Raw genomic sequence first — 20,320 nt, forward strand, 5'->3', positions numbered from 1 at the left:
ATTGTAATTTGTGGGGTACTACCAATGTGTTACCCTGTGCTACTAGACTATGTTACTTATTTTGGTTTCGCCTTCTGATCACATCTATACCTATGTTTATTTTTCTTCCCCCTACATTTTATTATGAAAGAAACATACAACACATTTGAAATAATTTTATAGTGAATGCTTGAATACTCACCATCTAGATTCTGTCATTACCAGTTTACTGTACTTAAAAAAATGACATATCTATCCACCTTATTTTTAATGTATTTCAAAGAAACTGCAGACACCAGTACACTTCTTTCTAAATACTCCAGCATGCAGTTCTTTATCTAGACATTAATATTTGTTCACAGTTTTTTTTAAATGTAAAATTTAGATCCATAGAAACACAAATCTTAAGTGATTTGTGACACACTCACTTTGCTGAGTTTTGACACATGCATATACCTACGTAACCCAAACTATCAAGATATAATGCAGCAATTTCAACTTCTTGCAGATGTGTTGTTGTTTAGAGAGATGCAGAGCACTGGACATTGTTTAGAAGATGCAGCCCCTTTCCCACAGTATAATCGTGAAGGGAGGTCCCCGCAGGCACAGAGGATGCAGTGCCCTGCCTTATCAAAGGCTACCCCACAGGTGAGTCCAAGCACTCATTATACAGTAACTGTCACGTCATCATAGGTGACAATGTGACACATTTCCATGATAGAATACTGTCTTATATACAGTATTTACCTCTTCTTCACATCGTTCATTTATATCCTTTATCACTTCCTTTGATAAACTGGCAAATGTAAGTGTTTCCCTGAGCTGCTATAGCAAATAATCAAACCCAAGGGGGAGGAGATCATGGGAACCTCTGATTTGTAGCCAAGTCAGAGAGAAGTTGTGGGTAACCTGGGGACCTACTATTTGCAAGTGGCCTCTAAGTGGGGGGAATCTCACAGGACTGAGCCCTTAACCATTCGGTCTGACACCATCTCCAAGTAGATAATGTTAAATTTCAGGACAACCAGCTGCTGTCACAGAACTGCTTGGTGGGGAAGCTCCCCACACCTCCATCTGGTGTCAGAAGTGTGAATGTGGTAGTAGAGTGAGAGTAAAAGAGAGACACAGGAGGAAAAGTATAGGTTTCCTACTCACACAGAAATATTGGTGCTAAGCCAGCCCTCTCAAAAATTCCTTCTCAGGATGAGGGTTTCCAAAAAAGTATAGAAGAAAAGGATAACCATGGGTTGACCAACTGAGATATTTGGTCTACCTATATTGTACCCAGTCACTAAATTTATTCTTCATACCTAAAAAAAAATTACTGCCCAAAAACAGGAATATTTCCAACTCCATAGGTTGAGAAAATAAAACTGAACATAAATTTGTCTAGAAATAAAGGTCAAAATGAGAATTAAGAATGTGTATGTGCACCCAGGCAGTTGATTACATATTTAATGAATTCAATAGTATGTTTATTTTAAAATGTCCTGCAAAAAAATCAACTTTGAAGTTGAAGCTTCATTTTTGGTAATAATTTGCAAATTGTCCTGAAAGCTTAAAGGACTTGAGAGCTATGAGATTCAAATCAGTGCTAGAGAGGGTAGATGTGGTTACCTCGGCTCCTAACAGATGGCAAAGGCAGACGGGACTTAGCAGAAAATCACTTTACCTTTCTCATTGCTCTTTTAATTTTTTTCTGGGATGTTCTCTATCTTTGAGAGTATTCTAACACCAATTAATCAAATGGGTGTACTCCTAGAGGCTCTTATCATGTAAACACATTGGTACAAAGCATAAGAATCTACACCCTGAGCTTTAGAAGTTTCAAGTTACAGTAAGCAAAGTCTGATTTTATAAACCTGTTCTAAATATCCAATTTCCTCTGATTTTCTTTCTCCCAAAATAGCTGTTTCCATGGCTACATAATCACTTATTATTAGGACTTAGAGGAAATGCATTTTGGGGGATAATGCAGTAGAGATTGTTTTTAATGTTCACAGTGGGAACTAGGGAATTGTGTATCAAATATAATCTGGTCATTTGCACAGCTTGCTTGATGCTTCAAAGACACTCATTTTTACCAAAAGTACAATATTGAAAGCTCAGTTATAGTTATTGTTCCCCTCCTCTTCTAGGTATGTCAGTCCTGTGTCGGACAGTGTAGTCTGGCTGGCCTGGTGGTTATGCAGTTTCTCTTCAGGGACATGGAAGTGGCTACCGACTGGGCCAGTGGGACAGTGTGAGGGGGTGGGGGACAAGGCTAGATGGGGACAGGCTGCCTGACTATTAGCAAAACTGATTCCCTCTGTTTTCTCTGGGATTTGGCCTGCAGAGTTTGGAGTGGACCTGCCAGTCAGGAGCCAGGGACGAGAGGGGCAGACAGGGAAAGAGAATTCAAAATGCCCAGACAGCAGGAACAGAAAAGCTGGTTCCCCCAGTGCCTCTGACTTGCAGTGGCTTCCATGAGACTCAGAACAAATTTCCCTTTTCTTGAAGTTGCCTGAGCAAGTTTCACTCCTTGCATACCAAATAGCATAACATAGATCTTAGTCGCCTTTTCATTTACATACCATATAAATGGTGTATATGATTTATAATTTGGGAACTCCCATTCGCATTATCTGTTTGCAGGCTTAGAGAGTGGCATGTATCTGTGGCTGGTAAAACATGAAGCAGGTCTACTAAACAAACATTTAGACTTTCATCTGTTGTTGACCAGAGAACCCCTGGCTCCACAGGAGTCTGCCCCCCTCACCAGTTTTGACCAGTTGTTCCCATTGCTTCTCCTGCCCTGGATCCTTCCTTCCCCGTAATCTTTCTTTTTTCAGATTGAGATGTAATTCATATAATGTAAAGTTCACCGTTTTGAAGTGTACAAGTCAGTGGTTTTTAGTATATGCACAAGGTTGTACAACCATCACTATTATCCAATTCTAGAACATTCCCATTATTCCCCCAAAGAAACCCTGTATCCATTCGCAGTCACTCTCCGTTTCTCCCACCCCCAAGCCCTGGGCAACCACTACTCTACTTTCTGTCTCTATGGATTTGTCTATTCTGGACATTTCATATAAATGGAATCATATGTGACCTTTTGTGTCAGGGTTCTTTCACTCAGCATAATGTTTTCAATGTTCATTCATGTTGTAGCATGTATCAGGGCTTCATTCTTTTTCATTGCTGAATAATATTCCACTGTATCATGTATCACATTTTGTTTATCCTTTCACCATTTGATGGACATTTGGTTTGTTTGCACTTTTTGGGGATTAAGAGTAATGCTGCTATGAATATTTGTGCACAAGTTTTTGTCTGGATATATGTTTTTAATTCTCTTGGGTATACTGCAGGAGCCAAAAAAACGTATACAAGTGGAAACTTTGGTCAACGTTGCTCAAGCAGTAGTTCGCCATAACCAGAAGTGTCTGCATGTTGATGATAACCACTTTGAGCACCTCTTGTAATTACAGAAGTCAAATGTGACTTGTATTCATCTTTTGTTATTGGTATATATTGTGTATTTCAATTTTAATAGTTTTTTCCTTTCTTAAAATGTTTATACATTTTTTTGGCACCATCTGTATATCCAGGAGTGGAGATGCTGGGCACCTCTGTGTTTAAGCTTTTGAGGACCTGCAAGACTGTCCCTAGATTCTTTATCAGTAGCTCAGCCTTAACAGAATTTTGGCATCATTGAGAAGTACCTCTTCCCCAAAATATTTCCATGGTTTCTGCCATGGAAGAAGTTATTTGAAGAGGGCTTAGAATTATGCCCTTCATAATAAGCATTAAGGTTCAAAATCAATGCTGTTGAGCAAGGTAGCACAGTGACTTAGATTCACACCAAGATGCAAGTCAGAACTTTTCTCAGAGCGATTTAGATGAGAGGAAAGAAGAAAACATGTCAGAACACTGGGAATGTGCAAGGGGAAAGAAGAGAGGCTCTAGAGTGTGAGTGTGGGGGTGGGGGGTGGCACGTGCACTTTAAAGAGACAGGGTCAGCTTTCCCATTAGCACCATATTGAATATGGGGCTTCTGTTCTGTCAGTTCATTTATTTCAAATAGCACTTAACTGAGCGCCGACTTTATGCAAGAACCCTCACCTAAGAGCTAGGCATTTAAGGATGAATTATACACACTCCCCAAGGAATTAAAAATCTAGTGGGTTGGACAAGATGACCAGAGTCTCGTGGTCCCGGGGCGTTACTCTGAGATCATGTTCCTTCACTGATTTGACATTGAAATGTTTTTTCTTTTATGAAGGGATGGAGATGGGAGATGGAAGCAGCTTATAGTCCTTTACCATCTTATTTGGCAACATAAAAGAATGTGGCAGCCGTTTATTGGTTAACAAATGTTATTCAAATATTACTTGTTTTTGAAATCCCTTACAACCATCCATCTCAAAATCTGAGTGTAGAGGAAAAACAAGACAGTTATTAATTAAGCAATAAACGTTACTGATTCAACTTGATTCTCATGTGTATGAAAATAGACTAAAAAAGCAAAGTTGAAGGAATTAGGATTAAGCTAAATTGTGAAGTCTAGAGGGGGAACTGGTTTCTGTGATTCTGCCAGGCCCACAGTTAAGGAAGCATAAACAAAACTTTGGTGTTTTATTCCTCACAAGCCTGGAAGGGGCGTCTTGACCTCATGCCCCAGAGTCTCACTCTCAAGGAGGTTTTTATCCGTGGCTCTTGGTAAGATCTGAATCCTAACTACTTATTGTCAAGGCCCATACTACTACTTGTTTTTTAAAAATTTATATTTGCATATTCTGTTTTAAATTCAATCATCAACTCTATCACTACGGTGATGTGAGAATAAGTTGTCTGTTTCTTTTTTTTTAAGAAAGAAAAATTCCTAATTCGACATTGGGCAGCACTATGGTGTTTCCTTACATCTTTGCTCAAGAAATACTGGAAAAGGATGATAAAACATATTCCACATAAATTTTAAAATTCAAACGTATGTGAATTTCAATATTATTATGAGCTGTGCTAGAAATTCCAGCTGTTAGCATTTTCTTAGTATATCCTTTCCATCTCTAAAATCATTGTGATTTAGCATATAATTCTGTCATGGCTTTTAAATGATTGTAAAATCATTTAGAGAAAAAGCAAGTGAGAGTAAAAGGGAAAATAAAGGACTTTCAGGAAGAGGGGTGCCTCCTGGGACCCGCTTAGACAGAGTTTGAGCTCCACTGGGAATCTTCTCCCACTCCTACACCCAAATCTAAACCAGCTCAGCTTTCATGGACTGAATGATCCAGCTGTGAAATAAAAACAAATGTACCTACTAAATGACATGAGCGTAACCACAGGTATGTCTTCACAAATGTAAACTTGAGGGCATGGCCAATGTAAAAAGGGATTATGTTTTAGGGTAAGTCTTGAAGGAACTGTTAAGCATGGCAGGAAATGAGAAATTTTAAACACTTTTCTAATTAATAAAAATTTTTAATTAGTACATTGTTTTTTTAGCATATGCAGTGGAGGCTCAAACTTTGATGGTCATTTCAGGGTGTGTGGAGCAGGTCTGTGCTGCATCTGCATGTTTTACTCTGCCCTGTGGAGGGGAGGACAGAGCTGCTGCTCACCAAATGCTCCTGGACTGGGGGTGGGAGCGGAGGTGTGTGTGTGGGGGTGTAGCCAGTTCATGGTTGTGATAAGAAGGAAGTAAAATAAATCCCTTAGATATCCCTTTGGCATCTCAAACTTAACTTCTCCAAACCGGAGCTTGATAGCTTCCCTCTGTTCTCCCATAAACAACATCTCCCAGGGTTTCCCACCTCAATAAATGGCACCAGGACCTACCATATTGTCATCCTGAATCCCACTTTTCCTCTGTCTCCCTTGTCTGATCCACCACCCAGTTCTGTCCCTTCAGCACCCAGAGCTCCCGTCCAAGGCCACCACCTGACCCAAGGCATCCTACTGGGGTGTCCGCCTCCCTTTTTTAATTCTCCAGATAGCAGCCAGAGTAACCCTGACCTCAGAGTAACCTCAGAGTAACCCTGACAACCTTGGAGCGGATGATGATTCATTCCATTTGGAAGAAAATCCAAGGTCCTTGTCATGGCCTTCAGCACTCGGGAGAGTCTGGCCGCACTGACCTCTTTCACTTGTTTATGGCCATTCTTCCCAGAGTGGCTTCTTGTTACTGACAGGACAGCCCAGCGACCCCTCCTGGGGCCCTTGCCGTTGGCCCCTCGCAGTGCCTGTCACAGGTGATGGTGCCTAAACTCCTATGGATGAGAAAGGGCTGGGGGCACCCACACAACCCTTTCTCCATGAAACCAGTGTTTACAGAATAACTCCATTAGTTAGTTCTCAATGTTGTAAATACCCAGATTTTATGCTTATAGAATCTTTTTCACACATATGCATTTTTAGAGTTGTAGACTAAAAATGTAAAAGCACTCCATTTCTTGCTGCTCAAAGAGTCATGTAAAACAACTAGTTAAATGCAGTTTTTGTTAGCGAAATGGCAAACATATCTAGACCATCTTGATTAACATTCTCCTGGGGGAACCATTATTCTCTAACAGATACAGAATGAATCTAAAATAGCAAAAGAAAACAGTAAAATAAGCATTTCAGAGAAAAACAATCAGCCAGCTGTGGCACCAGAGTCCTTTACTTATTGCTTATTTCTCTTCATTACATTTTTCATCAACTATTTACGCATTATATTAGCTACCATCTACTTTCAATGCTCTAATCTACTTCTAATGTGTATCACTTATCACTTTAAGTAAGAGCTTGGGCTTGATTGCAGATGTTAATATTATTTTAAAATTTAATTTGGGGGCCCCTGCTCCAAAATTAAAATATAATAACAAATATCTAAGTATTTACAGATATGCCTATAACCCTATAGAAGCAAAACAATGAATAGAACTGAAAACAGTGATCAAAATAAAATGAATGCAACATGTTTCTGGTTCTTCCGTGAAACTGATTCCTATTGGATTTTCAATTTTCCATCTATTAAACACAACTCATTTTAAAAGTTGATTTCTGTAGCAAGATGTTAATTATTTGTTCCTTGTATTTAAGAGATGTCAGTAATCTGGGGAGGGCAGCACAACAGACACAACTGCGCATGCAATTCTATCTTCAAAGAGGCCTGGCTCAGAGCCGACTTACTACTGTGCGCAGTCGATCAGCTGGTATTCATTGGACCTCTCAAAGCACGCCTTCACGCCTTCATCATCCCAAAGTTTCTTCACATGATCAAAGAATTCCTAAAATTTGAAAAAGTTACAAGAGAATGCATGTGTTATAATCTTTCAAAAAGTTAAAAGTAAAAACTTTTAAAAAGTAAAAACCCGACCCCCTGCCAAATTTAGCAGGTAGCACATGAATTATTTTCGAGGAAGTCTACACATCGTAAAATGCACAGATCTCGTATTCAGTGTGATGAAAAAAGATACATCTGTGTTATCATCACTCACATCAACTTGTCAAACATTTTTATTATTCCAGAAAGTTCCCCAAAATGAAAATTACAAGTCAAAAGTTAATGACATTCATTAACGAGAAATACAACTAACTAACAATTTGAAAGTTCTTAGTATTCAGTAACTTTACTAGTGGAACTGACACTTTGGCAAGGAAAAAATATGTCTATAATGTTAAGTTCTGTTCTAGCTGCTGTCTTTTAACTTTTCTGTGTGAGCCATGATTATGAATAGACGTGGTTGATCACATAGGGTATATATGGCCCAGAAGCATTAGGTACTTTAGAAAGAGACCTTTAAAATCATACTCTTTGGGGGATAGTAATTTTGTGTGCTTTTTGCCATTTTAAAAAACTATGATTTTAGTGTAAACTGTGATTTCTGGTTCACTCAAATCTGTGCGGGCATAGTGTTCAGTTTTATTCATTATGATAAGCAGCATCCTCTAAAACAAGAACAATCCTTATCTCAAAGTAAAAGGTGGTTTTAGGAATTCATATCTCCAAAATTAACTTAGAGTTATGGAAACAAATGACTATACATAGTTGCTAAATAGAAATTTTCACAAAACACTGTTAGAATATTTACATTTCTTCCCGTATCAGTCATTTGCCCCTCATGGCAACCCAGGAAGCACCCATTTCTATATTTGATCTGTATAGAAGGGTCTGGGGCTACGTGGCCAGTAGCAACTGAAGCCTTTATGTTCACCATGGCTGCCAGGCTCCCAAAGAATCAGCATACCCCGTTTCCCTGAAAATAAGACTTAGCCAGACAATCAGCTCTAATTAGGGTCTCCAGACAGGAATTCCAAAGAATCAGCATACCCCGTTTCCCTGAAAATAAGACTTAGCCAGACAATCAGCTCTAATTAGGGTCTCCAGACAGGAATTCCCACCGGTTCTCAGGAATTTTTTTTCACTTTCCCTTTCCCGAATCCCGAGATATAAACTGTTTTCTGTTCTCCACAATGAATAGTTTCCACAAAGTGACAGCCAATACTACCAAACAGTTGGCTTCAAGGAGCCGATTTTCCCGATTTCCTTACCAACTTTTCTTTGGATTTGGGAATGGGAAAGCGAAAAAAATTCCTGAGAACGGGTGGGAATTCCCACCTGGAAAGCCTAGTTCTAATGTGTCTTTTGGAGCAAAAATTAATATAAGACCCAGTCTTATTTTACTATAAGACTGGGTATAATATAATATAATATAATATAATATAATATAACATAAAACCCAGTCTTATATTAATTTTTGCTCCAAAAGACACATTAGAACTGATTGTCCAGCTAGGTCTTATTTTTTGGGAAACACAGTAGATTCTTTGGAAGAAAAAAATTAAGGGTTGCTATTTTTCTTAGGGATTCACAATTCCTTACAAGGATGAATCCAGGTATTGTGGGCCTAATGCTTATACAATTTGGGGGCCCACTTTGAAAAAAGAAAAACAAAATTATGAATACAAGTAGGTATAAAATCTTGGAAGGGAGAGTAGGAGGGAAGCGCCCCAGGCTTAAGCTTCTTTAGGTTCTAGTACGTCCAGTTCTCACTTCCCAGTATCCGGAACAATCTTTTTTTTTTTTTTTCAATTAAAGTTTATTGGGGTGACAATGGTTTGTAAAGTTACATAGATTTCAGGTGTTCAATTCTGTAATACATCATCTATAAATCCCATTGTGTGTTCACCACCCGGAGTCAGTTCTCCTTCCATCACCATATATTGGATCCCCTTGACCCTCATCTACCACCCCTCTCCCCACTTACCCTCTGGTAACCACTAAACTATTGTCTGTGTCTATCAGTTTTTGGATCTTTGTTGTCTTGTTCCTTTGTTACTTTGAGTTTTATATCCCACATATCAGTGAAACCATATGGTTCTCTACTTTTTCTGTCTCATTTATTTTGCTTAGCATAATAATCTCAAGATCAATCCATGATGTCACAGATGGCACCATTTTATTTTTTCTTACGGCAGAATAGTATTCCATTGTGTATATATACCACATTTTCTTTATCCACTCATCTATCGAAGAAAGAACACTTTGGTTGTTTCCATGTCTTGGCCACTATACATAAAAGTGCAATAAACATTGGAGCACATATATCTTTATGGGTAAAGGTTTTCAGATTTTTTCGGTAGATACCCAGGAGAGGGATTGCTGGGTCACACAGTAATTCTATTGTTAATTTTTTGAGGAACCTCCACACTGCCTTCCATAGTAGCTGCACCAATCTGCATTCCCACCAACAGTGTATGAGGGTTCCTGTTTCTCCAAAGCCTACCCAACACTTGTTATTGTTTGTCTTGTTGATGATAGACATTCTAACTCGTGTGAGGTGATATCAAAATTAACTCAAAATGTATCAAAGACCTAAGCATAAGACCTGAAACAATAAACTGCATAGAAGAAAACATAGGTACTAAACTTATGGACCTTGGGTTCAAAGAGGATTTTATGAATTTGACCTCAAAGGCAAAGGAAGTAAAAGCTAAAATAAATGAATGGGACTATAGCAAACTAAAAAGCTTCTGCACAGCAAAGAAACCATCGACAAAATAAAGAGGCAACCAACTGAATGGGAAAAGAATTTTGCAAACAACACCTTTGATAAGGGGCTAATATCCAAAATATATAAGGAACTCATACAACTTAACAACAAAATACCAAACAATCCAATTAAAAAATGGGCAGAGGACCTAAATAGACATTTCTCCAAAGAGGACATACAGATGGCCAATGGACATATAAAAAGATGCTCAACATCACTAATCATCAGAGGAACAATCTTTAAAGTTATGTCACGTGTCTCTATATCTATCATATGTTGCTCTGTCTATCATTATCATCAACAAATCCAAACTGTCCACAGTTGTTAAGAAGGGACAATCTTTATATGAAGGATAGTAGCTGAACACCTCAGTTTTTATCTTATCTCCCTAGATTTATGTTTCCTTCTGGAATCTCCCACTGCTACTCCTATCAGTCTTATGAAATTTGTAGGTTTTCCTTCTATGAGCCATGTGAAAACACACACACACACACACACACATATCATGTCCCAAGAGAAATACTCCATTACACTATTCTTGAGATGGTCTTTGCAGATAGCCATAACCCCTGAGTCACGGTGCTATTCAGAGTTGAGTTCCATCTCCAGTCCCCACGCCTGACTGCAAAACCCTGGTGCAGTGGTCCCTTGAATAAAGTTCCTAGCTGTCTTTAACAAGTGTCAGAATAATTTTTTCTTTAACAGTCTGAGCTAAAGCCTTTGAGACAGAATTACAGAGGAGTGCTTGATCCAAGAATCAAGATACACGATTTCTGGGGTACATGTTGACATAGTAATAAGGCAGGAAGTATAGGCACTGTGATTTTAAAATAGATGCTTTGGACACCACCAAAGAGACATCAAAGCAACAACAATCTCTCTTTGCTTCAGCTTCCTCATTGGTAAACAAAGATGTTGCACTAGAATATAGCTGGGTCCCCAAGATTCTCCATGTGTACTTTTTAAGGGGTTCTAAAAAAAAAAAAAAAAAAAAAAAACGGCATGGAAAATTCTAGGCATGCTGATGCTGTTGCTTCATTAACATTTTACTAGGGAAAAATTCAAACTTACAAAAGTAGAGAAAATGGCCCCCGAGGCACTCATTACTCAGCTTCCTCATTTATCAACATACTGACAATTTTCTTTTATCTCTATTTCATGCCCTTTTCCCCACTTTTATTATTTTGTAGCAAATCTCTTATACCATATTGTTTTATTTCAACATTATTTCTAAAAGATAAAAGCTTTAAAAAATCAGGGCCACAATGCAACTCTCTCAACTAAAAATACATTAACAAATAAAGAAATGATTCTGTAAAATCATTAAATATTCAGTCAGTCAGTGCAGCTTTTTCAGTGATTATTAAACATTTGTTCAGAGCCAGGCTAGAATTCTCATACATTTGCTACAACAACTGGGAAATAAATATGAGGAATAATTTTAACATGCCTCCATTAGCAACTAAGATGAATAATACTAAAAAATAATTTCAGTGTTGTGTGTACATATGTCTCAAAAAAGAGTGATTCACAGTGAAATGTAACCTACTTTTGACATCCCAGAGTATACAGAAAATGAGGGCATAAAAAGAAATCACTAAGTGTAAGTGAGGAGACAGGTTAGTTAGTATGATTGCTAGGTAGATAGATAGGTCCCTGGTAAAATAAAGAAAAGACAGCCATTTCCTAAAACTCCAGGTTTTGAAATTACTCCTTCGCTCCAGGACATAATGTAACAAGACCTTGAGGTTAATCATAAAATTCATTTTGGCCCGACAGATGGAGCAGATCTGATAGATAAGGGTGGGTTACTTTGCTAATTCCTTTAGGATGGGCAAGCAGAACAAACCTGGTAGACGAAATTCATTAGAAGGCGCCAGTTCCCTTCTCCAAACAGCTCCCCTTCCCCAAACAAAGGGAAGGTATAAAAGTAAGAGCTTTTGCCTCAGTCATGGGGCAACCCCCCAATTCGGGACCCCCTCCCGCTCAGGAGCTGCAACCTCTTCTCCTGCCTCTAATAAACTATCCTCTTTTTAAAACTCTTTGCCTCTCCCTGGTCCGTGTTTCCATTCTTCGGCTTCACGAGACACAATCCCGGCCCACACTCAGAAACTGCCTGCAGATCCAACATCACCTACATCAGTGACAGTTAAATTTTTTTCTGTTATTACTGAATATGAGACTCGCCTTGGGATATTCATATATTGAGCAAATGAAATACATGAATGTTTATGTTACCCTTATTCAAATGAGTTGGACTTGTGTTATAGAAAATAAAATTATAACAATACCAAATTTAAACCTACTTTTTAAAAGGATTTAAACTTTTACAGGATAATTTTGATTTCAAATAAAAAAATTAAAAATCTACATGCTATCAACATCTTCCTTTATGTATAAATAAAGTTTATTCAAAACTAACTTGGAATTCTCAGATGAGAAACAATTTTTTAATTTTGCTTTTAAATTCTTCATAATTGCTCTAAAACGGAAATAAATATATGATAATAAGACACATAAGAATAAAAATTCTCGAGTGATATCTCTGCTAATATAGTACAATAAAATAAGTTTTTAGTTACACTGACACTTGAGGTACACTTTTTCATTTTTGAAATAATCAAAAGCATATTTCTCATTTCTTGAAATGAAAGTTGTCCAGTGGTCTGGAGTGAAAGCTCTGGCTACACACACAGGGCTCAGGCAGGACTGCTTTCACCGTTGGTGCCCTGTCCTAAGGCTGGTGGAAACTCACTGTGTTGAGAGTAAAAATGGTTTTCCTTATGCTCATGGCACAATATTCTTCATAGGATGACTTATAGATATATTTCTTTATAATTTTAGTGTCAGGAATACTTGTTTGTATCTCTCAAGCTATTGCTTGCTACATTTTATTATTAATTTTTAATCTTATGAGCCCTGTGATTTTTCTGCCGAGTTGATTTACGTCACTGAGTTGAGAAAGCCTAGAAATCGCGTTTCAGGGTCAGTAGCCGTCCAAACTGAATTTTCTTTCTTTCTCTCTTTCTCTTCTCCTTCTCTCCTTCTCTCCTTCTCTGTCTCTCTCCCTCCCTCCCTCTCTTCCTCTCTTCCTTCCTTTTTTCTCTCCCTTCCTCCCTCCCTTCCTTTCTTTTTAAATTAAAGATTATTGGGTGACAAGTGTTAGTAAAGTTACCCAGGTTTCAGGTGTACAATTCTGTATCACATCATCTATATATCACAGTGTGTGTTCACCACCCGGAGTCAGTTCTCCTTCCACAAACTGAATTTTCTAAAGCTCGAGTTTACATCCGCACACCTTCTCAGTTTTATCCCTTGGATAACAGAATGATCTAATAGATTTCTGTCATTTTTTTTCAGGTATCTGGTATATATCACATTAAAAGTCTGTGTGGGATCTGTCATACCTGGTAACACTATGATTATGTTATTTATAATCTCTGTCCATCCTCAAATCTAATTTAATACAGTATGTCTAAAATTCTATTTAGGAGCAGCTTTCAGAAAATATGCTAAAATATATATATATATATATATATATATATATATATATATATATATATATATATATCAAACAAACTAATTCAAAATCATTAGCAGTCCTGATGCCCATACCTTTCCTAGCATGAAGCATGCTAGGCAACAATCTCAACAAGTAACCAAGTATAAAATGAGGTCACTCCTAGCATTTATCCAGTGCCTATTAGGTTCCAGGAAATGTTCTAAGGGTTGTAGATACAAGGTATCATTTGTGTCTCAAACAAGCCTGCCATGTAGGTAATTCAACTCCCATTTTACAGATGACAAAATGAGAGTGATTAAAGATATTTTCTATTTGCTCAAGCTTCCTTGACTAGGAAATGGTCAAACCTGAGTTCAAAAGCATGTTCTGCGTCCAGCTAGCTTCCTCATTCTCTGGTCAATGGCAGTTCTTCGCGCCTGGGGGACCAGGGAGAACAAATGCAAATTTCTAATATACACCAAACTCCTCTATTGTTTCCCCTTAGGACAGGCTACTTTTAGCACCTTTCTGAGGTATACTTTGCCTACCATAAAAGTCATGCAACCACCAAGCACAATTAAGTTTTACAACACTTCTGTCACCTCCTCACCTTCCTTTGCAGCCAAGCTTGTCCCCACCCCTGGTCAATCGTTAATCTACTTCTGCCTCTGTAGTTTTGTTTTTTTTAGAAATTTTATATGAACGAAATCATATAGTCTTTTGCGTCTGGCTTCTTTCACTTAGTATGATATTTTTGAGATTCATCTATTTTGTAACGTTTATTAGCAGTTTGTTCCTTTTTCAAAAAAATGCTGAGTTCTATTCTGTTTTATGGATATACCACAATTTGTTTATTTATTCACCAGTTGATGGACATTTGGGTTATTTCCAGTTTTTGAGTGTTATAAATAGTGTTGCTAGGAATATTTGTGTGCCAGTCTTTGTATGGACTTTCATTTTCATTTTTCTTGGGTTGATTCCCAGGAATGGAATTGCTGGGTTATATGATAGGTGAATATTTAACTTTAAAAAACTACTAAATTGTTTTCCAAAGTGGCTATTCTATTTTATATTGTCAAGAGCAATGTGTAGGGGTTCTAGTTTCTGTACATCCTCACCAATATTTGGTTTTGTCAATCTTAATTTTGATTATTCTAGTGGGTGTGTAGTGACATCTAATTGTGGATTCATCTTGCATTTCCCTAATAACCAATGAGGTTGGACATCTTTTCATGTAATTGTTGGTTACTTGCATATGTTCTTTTTGAAGTGTCTGTTCAAATTATTTTGCCCATTTAAAAAATTGGGTTGTAAGTCTTATTATAGAGTTTTATTTCTTTTATAAAGGTAAGAGATTAAAAAAACTGGATTCAAGTCCTTTGTTAGCTATAGGTTTTACAAATATTTTCTCTCAAACTGTAGCTTGCATTTTAATTATCTTAGGCATCTTTTGTTGAGCAGAGTTTTTAATTTTGCTGATGTCCAATTAATCAATTTTTTCTTTTAGTATTTATGCTTTTTTGTGTTTAAGAAATGTTTGCCTAACCCAGTCAAAAATATTTCCTCCAAGTTTTTTTCCTAAAAGTTTTATAGTTATAGCTCTTAAATTTAGGCCTATGATTCATTTGAATTAATTTCTGGAGATGGTGTGAGGAAAAGTCAAGTTTCACTTTTTTCCATAAGGATATCCAGCTTTCTCAGCACATTTATTGAAAAGACTATTCTCTTTCTATTGATTTACCTTGGTACCTTTGCTGAAACTAACCGGACATGTGCGTCTGTTCATGGACTCGCACTTGTGTTCCACTGATGTATATGTCTAGCTTTATGCCAACACCACACTGTCTTGGTTATTGTAGCTTTATGGTAAGTCTTAAAATTAGTAATGGTAAGTCCTCCAACTTTGTTCTTTGACATCATTATTTTGGTTGTCCTAGGTCTTCTGAATTTCCACATACATTGTAGAATTAGCTTGTCAATTTCTATAAAAAAGCCTGCTGGCATTTTGATTAAGATTGCATTGAATCTATATATCACTGTGGGGAGAATTGCCATCTTAACAATAATGAGTTTTCTAATCCATTAACATATCCATTTATTTACACCTTATTTAAATTCTCTCAATAATGTTTCCTAGTTTTCAGTGTATAGATTTTTCACATGGTTTGTTGAAATTTTTTTCTAAGTAGTGTTTTTTGGATGTTATTTTGAATGTATATATTTTTTTAAATTTCATTTTTGAATTTTTTTTCATTGCTACTACATAGAGATACAATTAATTTCTGCATTAGATCTTGTGACCTGCAACCTTGTTAATTTCACTTATTTGTTCTAGTAGCTTTCAATTCCTTCCTGTGTAGCTGTGCACCGAAATAGCTACCTACATAGCTCTGGCCTCTCTCTGTTTCTCTCCCAAAAGTATGACTCTTGAGGCCTGGGGCAGAATCATAATTCCCTGTGGTTCCAAAGTGCAGGAGGACTGAGCCAAAGACCTTCACTGCCCACCATGGCAAGGTTTCATGGTTTTCACTGCTCTTACATTGTTTTTTAAAGATACAGTAAAATTGATCTAGAGATTCTATCTTTTTTTCCTAAATTATAATCTCACAAAACAACTATGATAAGTATCAAGTTTTAGTAATCAGATCCTTGATCCATAATAGAGAATTAAATAAATCTACCCTATAATGATGGGTACATAATTTTCCTCAAGTATTTTTTCCACAAAATTAATTTTTTAGCATTTGATTTTCCCCTTCACAATACTCCCACTCTTATACCTAAGACTCTCTCTGTAAAATCCTAATTCTCTGAGAAAATTGTGCACTTGGAGCATGGCAGAGAGACTCACAAGAGAAACTTATTTGTGTGGGAACAGAAATAAAACAATTAGGTATTTTCATTAGGAAAAAGAGACTCAAAGAATCACGACTTTAGTTTTTGCTTCCAGACAAGGCTCTATCAAATTATCTGACAAAAATTCTCTTTGGAACATCAAACTTAAATTACATAACACTCTAAGGTATTATTTTTCGTCTTCTTAGTCACTCCGAATCCTTTCTGTTTTACGTGTTGAGAGGTAAAATGGAGAGAGGAGCCCCTTTTTTTGGCAAGAAGGTTAGATTGAAAGCAAATGTCTTTAAAAGTGAGTTTGTTATATTCCTACTGACAACAATTGTAAATTAGATACATATTTCTTAGGGAAAATTTTAATGTGAAACATACTAACGGTGTCTAATAAGGAATCATGAAACAATACTGATGGTTTGAGCATGGATTTCAGTATTTGAGGGCCTGGGCTCAAATCCCAGTAGGGGGGCTCTGACTGCTGACACTGTTTCCTCCTCTGCTCCATGGGGTATAACAGTTCTTCCTGGCAGAGGTTGGCTGGGACTGGTCCGTACATGGTGGGCAGGGGAAGAGGTGCACATATAAGGGGTAAGGGCAGCAAGGAGACAAAGGGTGGCTGGAAAGACAAAACAAGAAGCAGGATGAGGCTGACATCAGGGAGGGCAAGTTCAAACTCTTACTCAAGATAGTTACGAGCATATTGACCAATAGTGTGATGTGCTGCTGGGGAGTGAGGTCTGGGAGAGTTCAGCTTTGGAACATGGCACTGTAGTTTTGGTACAACTGTGGGAAGGCCCGCCAGATGCCAACAGGTCAACAGAGAAACACATGGTGAGGAAACAGAAATCATATGAAGGCTTGGCAACTGAATTTTAGAAACGTCTACAGAACATCTTCTGGCATAAGGCATAAATGCTCTGTGTTGGGTGTAGGAGAGAGAGGACACGAGATTCCTGAGTGTGAGGAGAGGGATGAGCTCTGGTCACCAGCACAAGGCAGGTGATGGTGTGGCAGTGCAAAGAGCCAACAACATGGACAGGAGCTCGAGGGCCACTGCTGGCAGCGCTTCACTTTTCACAGTGTACTTCTGATTCCTGGATTTGTCCTAGGCTTTCAGACATTTCCAGAAAGGCCTCCAAGCTAATATGACTTGTCAAAAAATGCACTTAACAGCTGGTGAGCCAGTGAAGCTGGCTGAATAAAATGCAGCAAATGATGAGAAAAAGGGAAGCAAAGGGCCACAGAATATGTAAGAATGCCTGCTACAACATGGAAAATTCTACTGACAGTCGTGTGCTGTGAATTGAGCCTCTAAATCCTTTGCCCAGTGAGGTGGTTCCAACGACCAACACTGGGAAACAATCCACCCCTGTAAGGTGGCTGGGAAGAGTGGGGGATATGGAGGGATGTCATGCAGGGTCGCTGGTCCCGCTCCTGGGCTATTCCAGCAAGCGCTTCCTCCGAGATATGATGCAATGTGGTGAGGACCTCCTCTAACTGGTGATCCCAAGCCTCCAGGGCCCTCCGCCAGGGCTGCCGGTTGCACCTGGGCCACCCCACCAAGCGCGTCCTCTGCGCCACGACGCAACATGGTGAGGAACATCCAGCCCACACGGCTGGCTGCACCTTTCGCCTCCTCCGGCAACTGCTCAGTCAGAACATGCAGGGCCCTCTCCACGCTGGCGGGAGAGCCACTCACGTCTTCCCACCCCGCCCTGGGGGCTCAACCCCTGAGAATGGTGGCCACCAGGCACCACACACTGTGTAGGGGCCACCCGTCCTCCTGCCCAGAGTCAGACACCATTCACACCCAGCCGGAATTGTGCTCGCCGTGCCAAGCGTCTGACTGGGTGGAGGCCTCAGTGTAAGATGTCCGCAATCCTCGGAGCATATGGCAGCAGCAGACTACCAAAAAGCAGGTGACACCCTGTCAGGCAGGAGACCCTGCTCGCTCCGCCATTTGTCGTGCAAGGCAGCCTGTGGGGTCTCTGCTCCCGCTCCCCACATAAGAACGCAGGACATGGTGAGGCCAAAAAGGAACACCCACGGAGCTATAGATAGGGGAGTCATACCAGTATAGTCTCACTGGTGACACTATAGTCTCTCTGGAGGCTGGAGCCACACGACCAGCAACCTGCTGTCTGCTTTTCTGCCTGCCAACCGACTGACTCCCCAACCAACGCAGCCAGGGCAGTTATATCAGTTGCTAATTGGCTAACTGGTTACAGCTGACGGCCAACTAGCCACAGCTGATGGCCATCTACTACCCGAGCCAGCACCTTTCCACGTGAGGCCGAGAGCCTGGACACTGCCCTCCTGGCTCTGTCCTCATAGGAGGTCATACCACTATATTCTCGCTGGTGGCTGGGTTGGAGATACAGGAAGTAGGAGCCACATGATGTGCAATCCGCCATTTGCTTCTCTGCCAACCAACCAACCCCACTTGCTAACTGCAATCTGCACTTGCTAGCTCAGCCACAGCAGTTATTTCAGTGGCCAATGGCTAACTGGTTACAGCTGATGGTCAACTAGTCACAGCTGACGGCCATCTACTACTCGAGCCAGCATCTTTCCATGTGAGGCTGAGAACCTGGAAACTGCTCTCTGGGACTCTGTCCCCACCAGGGAGAACCCAGGAGTAACGATGTGGGGCACAAGCTCACCATCCGTGTCTTATTAATGGGTAGCACACTTATAGCCAGCACCCTAAAATTAGCTGATGGTGTCTTCAGTGGGGATATACAAAATCATGTGGTGTTTTGTTTTGTGAATATGCAGCTTCACACTCTGTAGCACAGAAGAGCAAGAGCCTTCTCCGGAGAGTAACAAATAGCTATGAGTGATAAGGGAGAGCCCACTCACTATAGAAGTTTTAAGACCCCTCACTATAGGAATTTTAAGTCTCCTTTTCCCTAGTTTCTTAGCTCTCTAGCCTCTGGTCTTAATCACTTTTCAAACTAGTTTCTTAATCCTAAACTAAACGTTGATTCTAGCCTAAATCACAGAATATCTCTCACCCCTGCTTCAATTAACTACTTAAAAGCCTGTGACTTAAGCTTGTTAACTGTAATCATTGTAGCCCAACACTCCTCCAGGCCATTCCATACCTAACCCCTAAAATAGATAATTGGGCTTTGAGTCCTCCTTATCTAGAGGCTGTTGGGTTACGATTTATGTCCCAGCGAGGCTTACAGTGCACCCTGACCAAGGCAGATATGAGACCCTGTCATGCAGGGTCTCAGCTCCCGCTCCCCACATAAGAACGCAGGACATGGTGAGGCCAAAAAGGAACACCCACGGAGCCATAGATAGGGGAGTCATACCCCTATATTCTCGCTGGTGGCCAGGCGATATACACGAAGTAGGAGCCACACGATCCGCAATCCGTCATCCGCTTTTCTGCCTGCCAACCAGTCAACCAACCAACGCAGTCATAGCAGTTACATCAGCAGCCAATTGGCCAGCCGGCTACAGCCAACAGCCAACCACCACCCAAGCCAGCACCCCTCCATGTGAGGCTGAGAGCCTGGAAACTGCTCTCTGGGACTCTGTCCCCACAAACCCTCTCTTTTTTATTTAAGATCAGATAGGGTGAGAGTTTCGTGAATCCCCATTAGGTAGGGAAAGCTCTACCCTCCTCAGCTTGAAGCACATACAGAAGAAAAGACCCCTGGCCCTCAAGTCCCCACAGAGATTTATGGGGATCACGTCTCTCAGGAGAAAGGCAGGCAGTTAGAGACGGGTAATTGGGTCTCAGCATTCCTGCATGTCCAACACAATCTACAGGGAGCACCACCTGGAGACCTCCCGAATGAATACTTCCCTTATCTACCCTAACCTTTAACCACTGTGAAGACCTAACTAAATTGGACTGGTCACTCACACCTGCATGGCAGAAGGCTACAATAACATGCATCTCACGCTAGCCTCATTATACCATCATTATAATATCATACATATGCCCAGAAGT

At 39.7% G+C, this 20,320-nt stretch overlaps 1 protein-coding gene across 3 annotated transcripts in view; it reads right to left on the reverse strand.

Moving 5' to 3' along the window:
* The window catches only part of GNAL (G protein subunit alpha L), a 188,654-nt gene that overhangs the window by 41,372 nt on the left and 126,962 nt on the right, over positions 1–20,320 (reverse strand). For all 3 annotated transcript variants that reach the window (XM_033135643.1, XM_033135645.1, XM_033135644.1), the window contains one exon: positions 7,135–7,232. In XM_033135643.1, coding sequence (XP_032991534.1) covers positions 7,135–7,232 — 98 coding nt within the window. The remainder of the gene's footprint in view (positions 1–7,134; positions 7,233–20,320) is intronic.

Source organism: Rhinolophus ferrumequinum, chromosome 19 (genome assembly GCF_004115265.2).
Source record: "Rhinolophus ferrumequinum isolate MPI-CBG mRhiFer1 chromosome 19, mRhiFer1_v1.p, whole genome shotgun sequence".
NCBI lineage: Eukaryota > Metazoa > Chordata > Mammalia > Chiroptera > Rhinolophidae > Rhinolophus > Rhinolophus ferrumequinum.